The sequence below is a fragment of the Fukomys damarensis genome, unplaced genomic scaffold (assembly GCF_012274545.1).
Source record: "Fukomys damarensis isolate Sample0158 unplaced genomic scaffold, DMR_v1.0_HiC HiC_scaffold_12, whole genome shotgun sequence".
NCBI classification, from domain to species: Eukaryota; Metazoa; Chordata; class Mammalia; order Rodentia; family Bathyergidae; genus Fukomys; species Fukomys damarensis.
Genome location: NW_022900924.1, coordinates 9610745 through 9623297, shown reverse-complemented (window position 1 = coordinate 9623297; position 12553 = coordinate 9610745). Strand labels below are relative to the sequence as shown.

General features: G+C 41.7%; 1 protein-coding gene across 1 annotated transcript in view; it reads left to right on the top strand.

Annotated features, from left to right (window-relative positions):
- Rnf10 (ring finger protein 10) overlaps positions 1 to 12553 on the top strand; it is a 41986-nt gene that overhangs the window by 14379 nt on the left and 15054 nt on the right. The window contains exons 3-7 of the mRNA XM_010604176.1: positions 409 to 605; positions 7110 to 7309; positions 8923 to 9013; positions 10250 to 10434; positions 10514 to 10650. Coding sequence (XP_010602478.1) covers positions 409 to 605; positions 7110 to 7309; positions 8923 to 9013; positions 10250 to 10434; positions 10514 to 10650 — 810 coding nt within the window. The remainder of the gene's footprint in view (positions 1 to 408; positions 606 to 7109; positions 7310 to 8922; positions 9014 to 10249; positions 10435 to 10513; positions 10651 to 12553) is intronic.

Below are 12553 nucleotides of genomic sequence, written 5' to 3'. Positions count from 1 at the left end.
CCCCTTCTTCCCACCTCCTCCCCCACTCTTTGATTCAGGGTGTCACTGTGTAGTTCAGAATGGCCTTGCACTCCTGATGTAGCCCAGGCTGGCATTGAACTTGCAGCAGTCCTCTTTCCTCAGCCTCCCAAGTGCTGGGATTACAGGTGTGTGCTACCATATGCAGCTTCTAATATTTAAAACAAAATAAGAAAGCACCTTATTATGGGTTGTTTTACTCAATACTGCTGTGGGCTAAACTCATATTTCTTGGAGGTTGTGAAAAGGCCCATTTTCCTTTATTTAAATAGTTTTACTAGTAGGTAGAGAGAAACTTGGTCAAATACCTATACTTTTTATATATACATACATAGATGCACACACACACATATATGTGAGCTAACATTCTTTTGTGTTTCTTGTTTTCAGATGGAAAGAACTCAAATGGATCAAAGCGTTATAATCGCAAGCGTGAACCTTCCTACCCCAAAAATGAAAATTTTACCAACCAGTCCCGTCGCTCCAATTCACAGAAAAGCAAAACTTTTAATAAGATGCCTCCTCAAAGGGGCGGCGGAAGCAGCAAGCTCTTTAGCTCTTCTTTTAATGGTGGAAGACGAGATGAGGTATGGAATTTAAGAATGTCCTTTCTAGAATATAAGCATAAGATCTGATTTTTTTTCCTCTCTAGTTTATTAGCAGCTGAGGGAGAGCAAGTGACAAGTAGAATAGGTTAAGCAGTCTTAAGTAGTAGAGGATTAACTAGGTTTAGCACTTTGCCTCCCTTCTTCCTCTGCTTGGCAGAAGAAGATAGCCTTATTTATTATTGGTTGTGAGAAATTATGGCAAATTTGGATACCTTAATTTGTATAGTACTTTTAGGCACCATTTGGAATATTTAAGTTATAAAATGGTGTTAATTTGTGACATTTTTCTTACAGTAGCTAGCAAAATATAAAATGCTTATATCCTTAGTCCCAGGTATCCTACTTTTAGGAGTTTCTTAGATATGCTTCTGTAAGTACATAAAGTCTTTATATATAAGTGTGTTTATTGCCACATTATTTATAGTTGCAAAATTTAGGAGATACATGCCTACCAACAAGAGACTGTTTAAATTATCCTACTGTTTCAATGGTCCAGGGTTGTATAACCATTATGGAATATGACTTAATAGATGTACTCATATAAAAATTTACCAGGGCCCCATGGCCAAGGATTTAGCTCAGTGGTTCTGCTGCCTGCCTTGCAAGCGCAAGGTCCAGAGTTTATCCCCGGTACCAAAAAAAAAAAGTTTACTCACCAAATCCCATTTAGCAGTTTGGAATGTAGCGTTAAATAGAACATTGTTCTTGTTCTTCAGGAGCTTATATCTGGTTTGGAGGGACAATAAACCAGTATATAATAAATTTGATGATGCTTATTCATTTTTAAAAGATTTTAAAATGTAGATGGAGGGAAGAAAAGGGATAGAGAGTGAGGAGTACAGTTTTAAATTTACCTTGTTTTTATTGTGCTGAGTATTGAATCCAGGCCCTAAAGCCTGCTACATAAATGATCTATCACTGAGTCTAACCTAGAAGTACAATTTTGTGTGTTTTGTTTTGTTTTTTGAGGCAGAGTCTTGCTATGTATGCAGACTGGGCTTGAACTCACTAAGCAGTCCAGGCTGTCCTAGAACTTGGAGCAATCCTTCTGCCTCATCCTCCCAAGCGCTGGGATTACCATGCTTGCCTATTAGTGTAATTTTAGAAGTTGGCTAAGGGGTAGGGGTGCTTATCTGTGGAGGTGGATTTGAAATCTGAATGGAGCAAGGGAACCCTGCAGGGTTTGAGGAAGAATGTTAGAAGGCATAGAGAATGCAAGGAGTTAGGGGTGGCAGTGTTTTGGGTATTTTTGAAGTGAAGTATGTAGGCTACTGTCATTGGAGGAGAGGTAGGAAGTGAACCGAAAACTGCAAGCACTTCAGCAGGTCTTGGTTCTTTACCTGGCGGGGTGACCTATACCTTCATTCTTGACGGTTCTGCATCATTTTGTCATCCTGCCTGGATTGGGTTGTTGTGTTTTCCCACTGACCTTAGTAACGGGGCTTGGTAATACTAGGAGGTGCCCTGAGAGATCTCCTGCACTCCAGGTGTATTCTTCCTTTCCTCCCTTGTGGAGTCAATTCCCTGAGCAGTCTGGATCAGTCACCCCTGCCAACAGGGCAACTCCCTTTTGAATTCTTTTACTCAGTCATGAGAAACCCAAAATGACTTAGAAATGGAATTATTATTTCTTTGCTTGTTACTAGCCTTCCCCCTTCCAGAACTAAGACTTCTAGGCCAGCAGAGCATAAGGTTGTAGGATCAGGAAGCAGAAATTTTGCTAGTACCATTTCCACTTTCACCTAGATTCCTGGACTCTGAATCCTGGCTGTGGGAGAAACAGCACCATATAGTGGATTCTGATTCACTAGATCTTAGCCAAAAGGCCAGCATATACTGTATAGCCTTCTAAAGAACCTTGCCCCGGTCCTGCAGGTGTTACCACCACCATGTGGCCGGCACTGTAATTGCTGTACTAAGAGCTGGAAATAGCCAGGTGTGGTGGCACATGCCTGTAACTCTGGCATTCTGCGAGGCTGAGGCTGCAGGATCACAAGTTCAAGCCCAGTCTAGGCAATTTAGCATCCTGGTCTCAAAATAAAATTTAAAATGTGGGCTCATGTTGGACCTTTGAAGTACGTTGTCTTTTGTCTAGAGAGATGGGAAGCCATGGGGAGATTGAAAAAGAAAAGATAATCTAATAGGGAATCTTTTTTTTTTTTTTGGTGCTGGGGACCGAACTCAGGACCTTATGCTTGGGAGGCAGGCAGTGAAACCACTGAGCTAAATCCCGGGTCCCCTAATAGGGAATCTTAAAGAACAACTGGAAGCAGGAAATCTAATTAGAAAGCCATAAAAGTACTTTTTTTTTAAATGATAGAGGTTGAATCCGAAGTGTAGAGCATGCTAGAAACCACTGAGAAGCCTCTCAGCCCAGTAAAGATGCTCTTTTGTTTTGTTTTTTTGAGACAGGATCTCACTATGTAGTTGAGACTGACCTGGAACTCACTTTGTAGCCCAGGCTGGTCTCGAACTCACAGAGATCCTCCTGCCTCAGCCTCCCGAGTGCTGGGATTACAGGCGTGCGCCACCATGCCCAGCAGCCCAGTAAAGATACTCTTGATGAGAGTGGTGGAAGCTTTGAAACAGAGCTGTCAGCATGCGGTTGGTATTTAAAACTATGGAACTAAATGAGATCATTAAGGAGTGAGTTTTGCAAAGGGGATTAGGTTGAAAACCTACTGAGTACTGAGTCATTATGATAAGGAACCAGCAATAGATGGAATAGGAATGGTCATTGAGGGAGGAAAGAGAACTAAAATCCAGCTGGAGCCGGGCGTGGTGGCGCATGCCTGTAATTCCAGCATTCTGGAGGCTGAGGCAGGAGGATCTCTGTGAGTTCGAGACCAGCCTGGGCTACATAGTGAGTTCCAGGTCAGTCTCAACTACATAGTGAGACCCTGTCTCAAAAAAACAACAAAAAAAGAATGGGACCATTAAGAATAGGGTGGGTGTTGTGGTGCATCTCTGTAGTCCCAGAATTCAAGAGGCTGTGAGAGAGGAGGATTGCCTCAAGTTCAAGGCCAGACTGGGCTACACAGTGAGTGCAAGGCCAGTCTGAACTACATAGGAGACCTGTCTCAAAAAACTAGAAAAAGAATAGGACCAAAACTGACCTTTGGGTTTGAAAATCTAAAGGTATGTCATTGGTATTGAAGTACTTTGTTGGAGTGGTGACAAAAAACTGATGGGGTAGATTCAAGAGGAAATGGCAGGAAGGAAAAGGAAAAATGAAACAGCAAATACAGACAGTATTTTCCTAGAGACTTTGTTTTTTGTTTTTGGTACCGGGGATAGAACTCTGGACCTTGTGCTTGCGAGGCAGGCGGCTGAATGACTGAGCTAAATCCCCAGCCCGCTAGAGACTTTGATTTGAAGGGGATTAGAGCAGTGTATCAGTAGCTTGAGGGGACTGCAGTCAGGAGGGATTTATGATTAGGAAAGTTACAGCATGGCTCCTAGTGGTGTGGTTCTGGTGAGAGGGAGAAGGTGACACAGGGGAGAGGGAAAGTGATGATGGTGCAGTCCAGTGCAGAAGTGAAGGAGGTGGCTTTACCAGCTCATCTCATCCACAGTAACAAGGGGAAGGCTTGGGGGCCGGGAATTTTGGTAGGGGGCGTTATGTAGTGAATAGTGGGCCAGTTAGGACAACAGGTGAAAACAAAAGCTTAAAAAATGTGGGGTGTTTTCTTGATTGAGCATAGCTCTTAGGTTTAAGTTTGAGATGGAGGAGATGAGAACCATATAAGGGTGAGCTTTCAGTCAGCCAAACAGCCTGTGGCACATGTGTCATAAGTTCCGCTACCACTGCTCTCTGGAGTATGAGAGAAAAGGGATTGACCTGCAAGTCTTGGGCTTCCTGTGGTGACTTTCATAAGTGATATGGAGCAACTGTGTGTTATGCCACAGGTTGGGTTTTTTGTTGTTGTTGCTTGTTTCCGGGGATTGAACTCGGGTTGTACTTACTTTGAAAGGCCATATACCACGTTCTGTACACTGAGAATGTCTCAGCATAATCATTGTATCAGTAGAAGGCACCTTTCACTATACCCACCTGCTTTTTGTTTTTTTCCCTGTCCTACTGGGGATTGAACCCATGGATCCCTCAATTGTACCGCTATCCCTTTTTAATTTTTAAATTTTCAGTCAAGCTCATACCAAATTGACCTGCCTGGTCTTGAACTTGGTAATCCTGCCTCAGCCTCCCACGCAGCTATGAATATAGTTGTGCATCATTGGGCCCAACACATTGTATCCCCTTTTGTTTCTTTGGTTCCTGAGCTTGCAAGACAGTCAGAGGAACCACTAGCTACATCCCCAGCCCCATTCTTTTCTTTTCCTTTCTAGTCATAGGTCTTAACAATACGTGCAAATGGTGCTTTCTGCAAATCTCCAGATTTGACCAAGCAGCCAGAGCCCCTTACATTTGCATTTGCTCTGGCCCAGTCATTCCTTCTGCTTTCAAAAGAAATACGGTGATGTCTCAATTCACAAACTTAATTTGTTCACGATTCTGGAAAAGATGTCCATGTTCATTTTTTTTTTTTTTTTTTGAGACAGGGTCTCACTATGTAGCTGAGACTGACCTGGAACTCATTATGTAATCCAGGCTGGTTTTGAACTCTCAGCAGTCCTCCTGCTTGAGCCTCCTGCGTGCTGGGATTACAGGCGTGCGCCACCACGCCTGGCCCCATGTTCATGTTCTTAATGGCCACGATCAGGTTTGTCGCCTGATGGAGAATTTGTAGGCAGAATCAAAATTTTGCCAAATGTTTCTGTTTGTGAACCAAATTGTTGGAAAACAAATGTGCATGTGAACTGAGATACCACTGTGTAAAGGCTGGGGAAGTAGGTCACGGGGAGGACATGTAGAACAGGAGAGGCCCTGGATTTGATCCCCAGCATCACAAAAAAAAATGGAGAGTAAGGAGGAAAATGAAGGAGAGAGATTTGCAGTCGAATGTGGTACTGCACGCTTGTAATCTTAGCACTTGGGAGGCTGAGGTAGGAGGATCGCAGCAAGTTCAAAACCAGCCCAGGTGATAGTGAATTCAATGTCAGCCTGAACTGTGTAAGCAAGATCCTGTCTCAAAAAAGAATTACATGTGCTCAAATATTTGTACACAAGGATCTATCAACAAATGTTTATCTGAGAATAGTCTTTGGGCTTTTTTGAGACCGAGTCTTGCTATATAGTTCAGGCTGGTCTTGAACTCACCATGTACCCTAGGTTGGTCTCCAACTCACAGTAATCCTCTTGCCTCAGCTTCCTGAGTGCTGGGATTACAAACAAGAGTGCACCCACCATGCCTGACTTCTGAGCGTTATCTTTATTTTTTTAGGATAAGGTTATTTTGGCTTAGTTTGTAAAGATTTCAGTCCATAGTTAGCTGGCTCCAAGGCAGTGTGGCAGGGCAGAGAAGCAGCTCATGATATGGCGGGGGGGGTGTGTTATCTTTAACAGTGGAAAAGCTAACATCTTTGTCATGCAGCAGAGCATTAAAACATGGCGTGCCATGTTATGCTGTGATATATAGTCTTGTTCTTTTGTTTTATTGTTTTATTTTGACACCGGGTCTCGCTATGTAGTTTAGGTTGGCCTTGAACTCGCTGTGTAGGCCAGACTGGCCTTGAACTCATAGTGATCCTCCTGTCTCAGCCTCCCGAGTGCTGGGATTACAGATGTGTTTGCCACCACACCTGGCAGTATATAGTCATTTAAAGTGATGGTATACCAAACTTACATAGGAAACTGGGACTAAGAAATGATCTAGCTGGCTCTAGTTGAAAGCTGAAGTACACCCCAACATTTCTTTCATCTCTGTATGCAGTGCTATTTCTCATAGTTTCTTGCTACTTTTTAACCTGTTTTTGCATCTATTTCTGCTTAAGTGTGAATAATGGTGTCTGGTGGGGGGCGGTCTCTGGCAGGACTTACACACCTGTAGCAGTTAGCACCTGCCTGAGGCCACGCCAGAGTAGGTTTGCCAGAAGAAATAAAAACACATGTAGCTAACAAAAATGAAGGTGTAGGGCCAAGGGGTTTAGTTTAAAGGCCCAGTGCTTGCCTAGGATTCACAAGGCCTCTGCTTTGATGCCTGGCATGGGGTGGGGAGATGTTAATAAAAAGGGTAAAGACGTACCAGGATTCCTGTGGGAGTGTAGAAAGATGAATCCTGTGTGTAAGTACATCTTTTGTGCTTTAGGGTAGCTAACAGAATTCCTACGGGGATTTGTCATTTAATGGTTAATTGTCATTTAGTAGAATAGACTAGCATTAAGTAATGGGATGGCAGAGCTACTTTTCCCTCTTCCCTGCCATCAGGTGTTGGATAGGCTTTTGCACTACTTCATCCTAGGAACATTGTTTACCTTAAGCCTGTTTTATTTAGTTAGCATTAGAGCCATTTCGGAGGAGGGTTTGTGCTGATTTTGCTATAAATTGGTAAATGTTGTCCTAACATAAGACATTGTTTTCTCTAGGTAGCAGAGGCTCAACGGGCAGAGTTTAGCCCTGCCCAATTCTCTGGCCCTAAGAAGATCAACCTGAACCACTTGTTGAATTTCACTTTTGAACCTCGAGGCCAGGCAGGTCACTTTGAAGGCAGTGGACATGGCAGCTGGGGAAAAAGAAACAAGTGGGGACATAAACCTTTTAACAAGGAACTCTTTCTACAGGCCAAGTGAGTCTTTCTGCTACTATGGGAAAAGTGAAATTCAGTCTCTCTGGGTAGTAATATGCTATGAGGAAGCTGTCTTTCTTTTCTTTTCTTTTTTTTTTTTTTTCCTGTTTTTTTGAGACAGGGTCTCTATGTAGTTGAGACTGACCTGGAACTCATTATGTAGCCCAGGCTGGTCTCCACGATCCTCCTGCCTCAGCCTCCTGAGTATACTGGAATTATAGGTGTGCGCCACCATGCCCAGCTAGGAAGCTGTCTTTAAACTGCTATAGGAGAGAGCAGAAAGAAAATTGACCTGGTTCTCTTTTCACTCCTCTCTCTTTTACTCATTTTCCAACTTCTTGGTACTGTACATATAAGAATATAATGCTTAAATAAATATTTTTAGTATCATGATGAGATGGGAAAAATGGAGTTTGACCTAGATTTGAATCTTGTTTTGGCTTTTGACCTTGGGTAATTTACTTAGTCTTCATTCATTGATTCATTTATGTATGTGATACTGGAGGTTGAACCATTAGCTCATTTATTTACTTTTTTATTGAGACAGGGTCTCACTCTCAGGCCCCCCTTGAACTCACTATATAGCCCAATCTGGCCTCAAATTTATGATGGTCCTCCTGGCTCAGCCTCCCAAGTGCTGGGATTATAGGTGTGTGCTGCCATGTCTGGCTATTTCTCTCTTTTACTTTTATGTTTATTTTGAGACAAAATTTGTGATCCTCCTGCTGTAGCCTCGAAGGGTATTGGGATTACAGGCCTGCACCACCACACCTACCTCCTTAGCCACTTTGAAATTCAGCTTCTCCATTTTATTGTTTGTTTTTTTGAGACAGGGTCTCACTTATGTAGTTGAGACTGACCTGGAACTCACTGTGTAGCCCAGGCTGGTCTTGAACGCACAGCGATCCTCCTGCCTCAGCCTCCTAAGTGCTGGGATTACCGGTGTGTGCCACCACGCATGGCTTCTCCATTTTTTTGGTGGTCCTGTGGACTGAATTTGGGAGTGTTGAACTCCATTCCCAGTCCTTTTTAAGTTTGAGACAAGATTTCACCAAGTTGTGGAGGCACGGCTTGAACTTGTGATCCACTTGCCTCAGCTTCCCGGAGTAGCTGAGACTACAAGTATGCCCCACCATGCCTGGCTCCCCTTTTGTTTCCTTTCTTGTAGTAAGAATTGTAAGATTTGATCTTGGATCTAGACTGAAGTAATCATTATGTACCTTAACATAAACTCACCCAACTGTTTGTGAACAGTTTTGTACTGTCTTGAAGACTAGCCACGTTCTGGGGCTCTAAGGATGGCAGGAGGAAATCTGTTTACTGCTGGTTGAAGGAACCTAGTCTGGGTTAATTTTAGTTTTGGGGAGACCAGTAAGAAACTTGGCTGGGCTTGGAAGCAGAAGAAATAGTTCATGGGTTTGGACTGCTACCTGCTGAGTCTGGAATCCTTCCAGAGCCAGGTCAGAATTGAGGCTGAAAGTCTCATATAGTACTTCACAAATCATGGATGCTATACTGGCCTGTTTTTTAATTATAAGGGAAGAGATGAATTTCTGCTGAGGGCTTGGTGATTCTGACAGTCTGCTGCTTTCCTTTTTCCTCCCTATTTCTAGCTGCCAATTTGTGGTGTCCGAAGACCAAGACTACACAGCTCATTTTGCCGATCCTGATACCTTAGTCAACTGGGACTTTGTGGAACAAGTGGTGAGTAGCTTGATGAAACTTAGAACTTGTTGGTTTGAGAGAGACAGGACTAAAGAAAGGGGGAGTGGTGACAGGGCAGCTGTTGGCTGTGTTACTGCCAGTTCCTTTTTCTGCCTGGCCTTATGGTAGACATTTCCCTGAGGTCAGTCTCCATTTCTTCCTGGAGTTCATTTTGTAACTAATTGGCACTATCCTGCAGGGATGGGATATGGAAGTTTCTGGTCTGAGGTTAGGTACACAGTCATATTCTGCAACACCCTCTCCTGGGAAGTAGCAACCAGGGACTCTTGAGGGACCATCACTGTCCTGACCAGGTGGACTCAGTTATGTGAATATTGCTCCACTGGCAGACTTTTTATTTTGTTTTTTAATTTTATTTATTTTTTTTGAGACAGGGTCCCACTATGTAGTTCAGTCTGGCCTTGAACTTAACCCTGTCCCCAGGCTCGCTTCAAACTCAGGGTGATCCTCTTGCCTCAGTCTCCTGAGAGAGCTGGGATTGCAGGCATGCACCACCACTCTTAGCTGGCAGCCCTTTTAGTAATCAGTGTCAAGTTAGCGCACAGCTGCCATTCTGTCAGAGTCACTGCTAATTTGTTTTCTACTGAAGTTGTGAACTTGTTAGGATCTCTTTGCTGATCATAACAGGTTATGTGATGTAGAGGGTAACTTTCAAAATAACACTGTCCCTTCCTCTTGCCCTCCATCCCTCTTTTTTCTCTCGGTCTTCTTCCCTTCTTTTCTTCTTTTTATCCTTCCTAGCAGGGACTTTTTAGGGCCCCAAAGCTTAGAATTCCATTACTGTGAAAATTTGTGAAGTCCCCTGAGAATGACACAGAAAGCCTATAAAATTTAAGCTTTATATGCATTGGCTGAAAACTAAAGACATAGAGCAAAAGTTTTTTATTTTTGTTGGAAATCAAACTTTTGGACCCCTTTTTATGTCTTTCTGTGTACGTAGTATTTTTTATAAGTGGGTTCTTAGGATTTCTGCCATTTTTTTTCCTTTTAATGTAGAACCCCTAAACACCTATTAACATGTTTGCTTTATTAAACCATTATTATGGTTTCCTTAATGATTTAAAGTGCTGTCACTCATATATCTGCATTGTTAAATGATTTTATGAAGATATGTTGAATTAGAAGTGTGTGGGGATGAGAGAGGGGAGACTTTTAACTTTGACCACCCCTAGTTGATTGTGAAGGCAGTGAAATTTTGGTGCCATTGTGTTTCAGCGTATCCGTAGCCATGAAGTGCCATCTTGCCCAATATGCCTCTATCCACCTACTGCAGCCAAGATAACCCGTTGTGGACATATCTTTTGCTGGGCATGCATACTGCATTATCTTTCACTGAGTGAGAAGACTTGGAGTAAATGTCCCATCTGTTACAGTTCTGTGCATAAGAAGGATCTCAAGAGGTAAGACAGTGTCAGCTACTAGGTTAGATCCCAGTCTATGAACTCATTGATCTGCTTCATCTAAATGTCTTTGTCACAGTGTTGTTGCCACAGAGTCACACCAGTATGTTGTTGGTGATACCATTACAATGCAGCTGATGAAAAGGGAGAAAGGAGTATTGGTGGCCTTGCCCAAGTCCAAGTGGATGAATGTAGACCATCCTATTCATCTAGGAGGTGAGTTCAGTTAAATTTTGGTAATCTTGAGTACAGTTGTTAGTCTTTTAGTACTTCTGTAGAGTAAATTTAGCCTTTGAACAAGCCAGTTCTAGTATGACAAAGTTAGTTTAACCCTTAGTTTCAGGTTTGGTTCAGTTATATGTATCTAGGTATGTTAATTTTTTGTTTTACCTAGCTTTATTTAACAGTGTCTGGCATTGTGCCCAGTCTTTTTTTTTTTTTTTTGAGACAGGGTCTCACTGTGTCATTCAGGAACTCACTGTGTAGCCCAGGCTGGTCTCAAACTCACAGCGATCCTCCTGCCTCAGCCGGAGTGCTGGGATTACAGGCTTCTGCCACCACACTCAGCGGGCACAGCAGTCTTAATAGAAGAGACAGTTGATAGGCCATCAGGGTATAAAGTGTTAAAAAGTGCTTACAGTGGAGAAAGCATGAGCTGTTGTATTCCCATTTTCCTTATGTAATTGAGCATTTGATTAAAGTGCCATATAGTCTTTGAGGGGAAAACATTTCTCAAATGATATTGAAACAATTGATGGTTCTTACTGGAAAAATATCTCATTCTGTTCATAAAAATTATTTCAAGGTATCTTGAAGAACTAAATGTAAAACAAATTCAAATCTTCCAAACCTTTAAAAGAAAACAGTTTTCTTTTAAATATACTGGGGGTTGAACCCCGGACCTTCACACTGAACTGTGTCTCTAGCCCTTTATATTTAATGTTTTACTTTGAGACTGTATCTTAAATCTTCAGGAATGGATTATGTCTTAGCTAGTTTTCACATTGCTGAGACAAAATACCTGACACCCAAAATTAGGAAAGAAAGATTTATTTGGCTCATAGTTTGTAGAGATTTCAGTCCATAGCTGTCTCCAAGCCAGGCTGCCATGGCAGACAAGCATTGCAGGGGAGAAAACAGTTCATGGTGGGCAGAAGGCAGCAAAGCAAGCAAAGGACCTTAGTAGCTTCTTTCTGCCTCTTTTATACTCTGTCTATGATACTGGGATTAGGGCAGTGCCAAACCAAATAGTGGACTGATTTAGTCACCCCATACCCTTAATCCTAGTATCACACTCTACATTCACCCACCTCTGTAAAACCCCTACCTATGACTATGAGGTTTTGGGAAGACATCTAGACACAAACCATAACTAGGGTAGGGCTATAAATGGTATATAAGAAGAAATTAAGATTGATAAATTTATAAAAATGAAACTATCTGACAAGATTCCTTAAAGTTGACAAGTAGAGGAAGATTTATACATTTAAAACTAACAGCATTCCAAACAGATGTTCTGTATGTAAGTTTGATTAACCTAGTAGAATGGGCTAAGCATGTGACATAGCATTTTCCTATAAAGGAAATTAACCTCTTTGTATGTACAGAGATTTAGCTTGACTTAGTGTTATTTAGGTCAGTGGTGCATCAGATTGGCACTTTTCCAATTAAAAAAAGATACTAGTAACACTGGGTTTTATCAGGATTTGGGAAAGTAGCTAGCTAGCTGTTTCCTGTTCTTGGTAGAAATAAATTGATACCAAAAAAAGAAAGAAATTGGTACAGCCTTTTGCAGTTAGGTAATATTTAAAGACTGGAATAGTTAACCTGACTTTTATATTTAAATGTAAGGAAATAATTTATATGAATGAACATGTGTAAGGGTTTTTTGTTTACAATATAATGTTGTTAAATTGTCAATAACCTACCTAAATGTTCTCCCAAGGAGTTATTATAGTATATCATTTTGTGGAATACTAGGTAAAAGATAAGGATAGAATAGATTGATGTGTCATGAAGTTTTTGAAGAAAATAAGCTGCAGAAAAAGATCATTTTATTATTTACAAAAATTTTTTATATGAATATATGCATTTACATTTGTAGAAAAAGGTTTGAAGG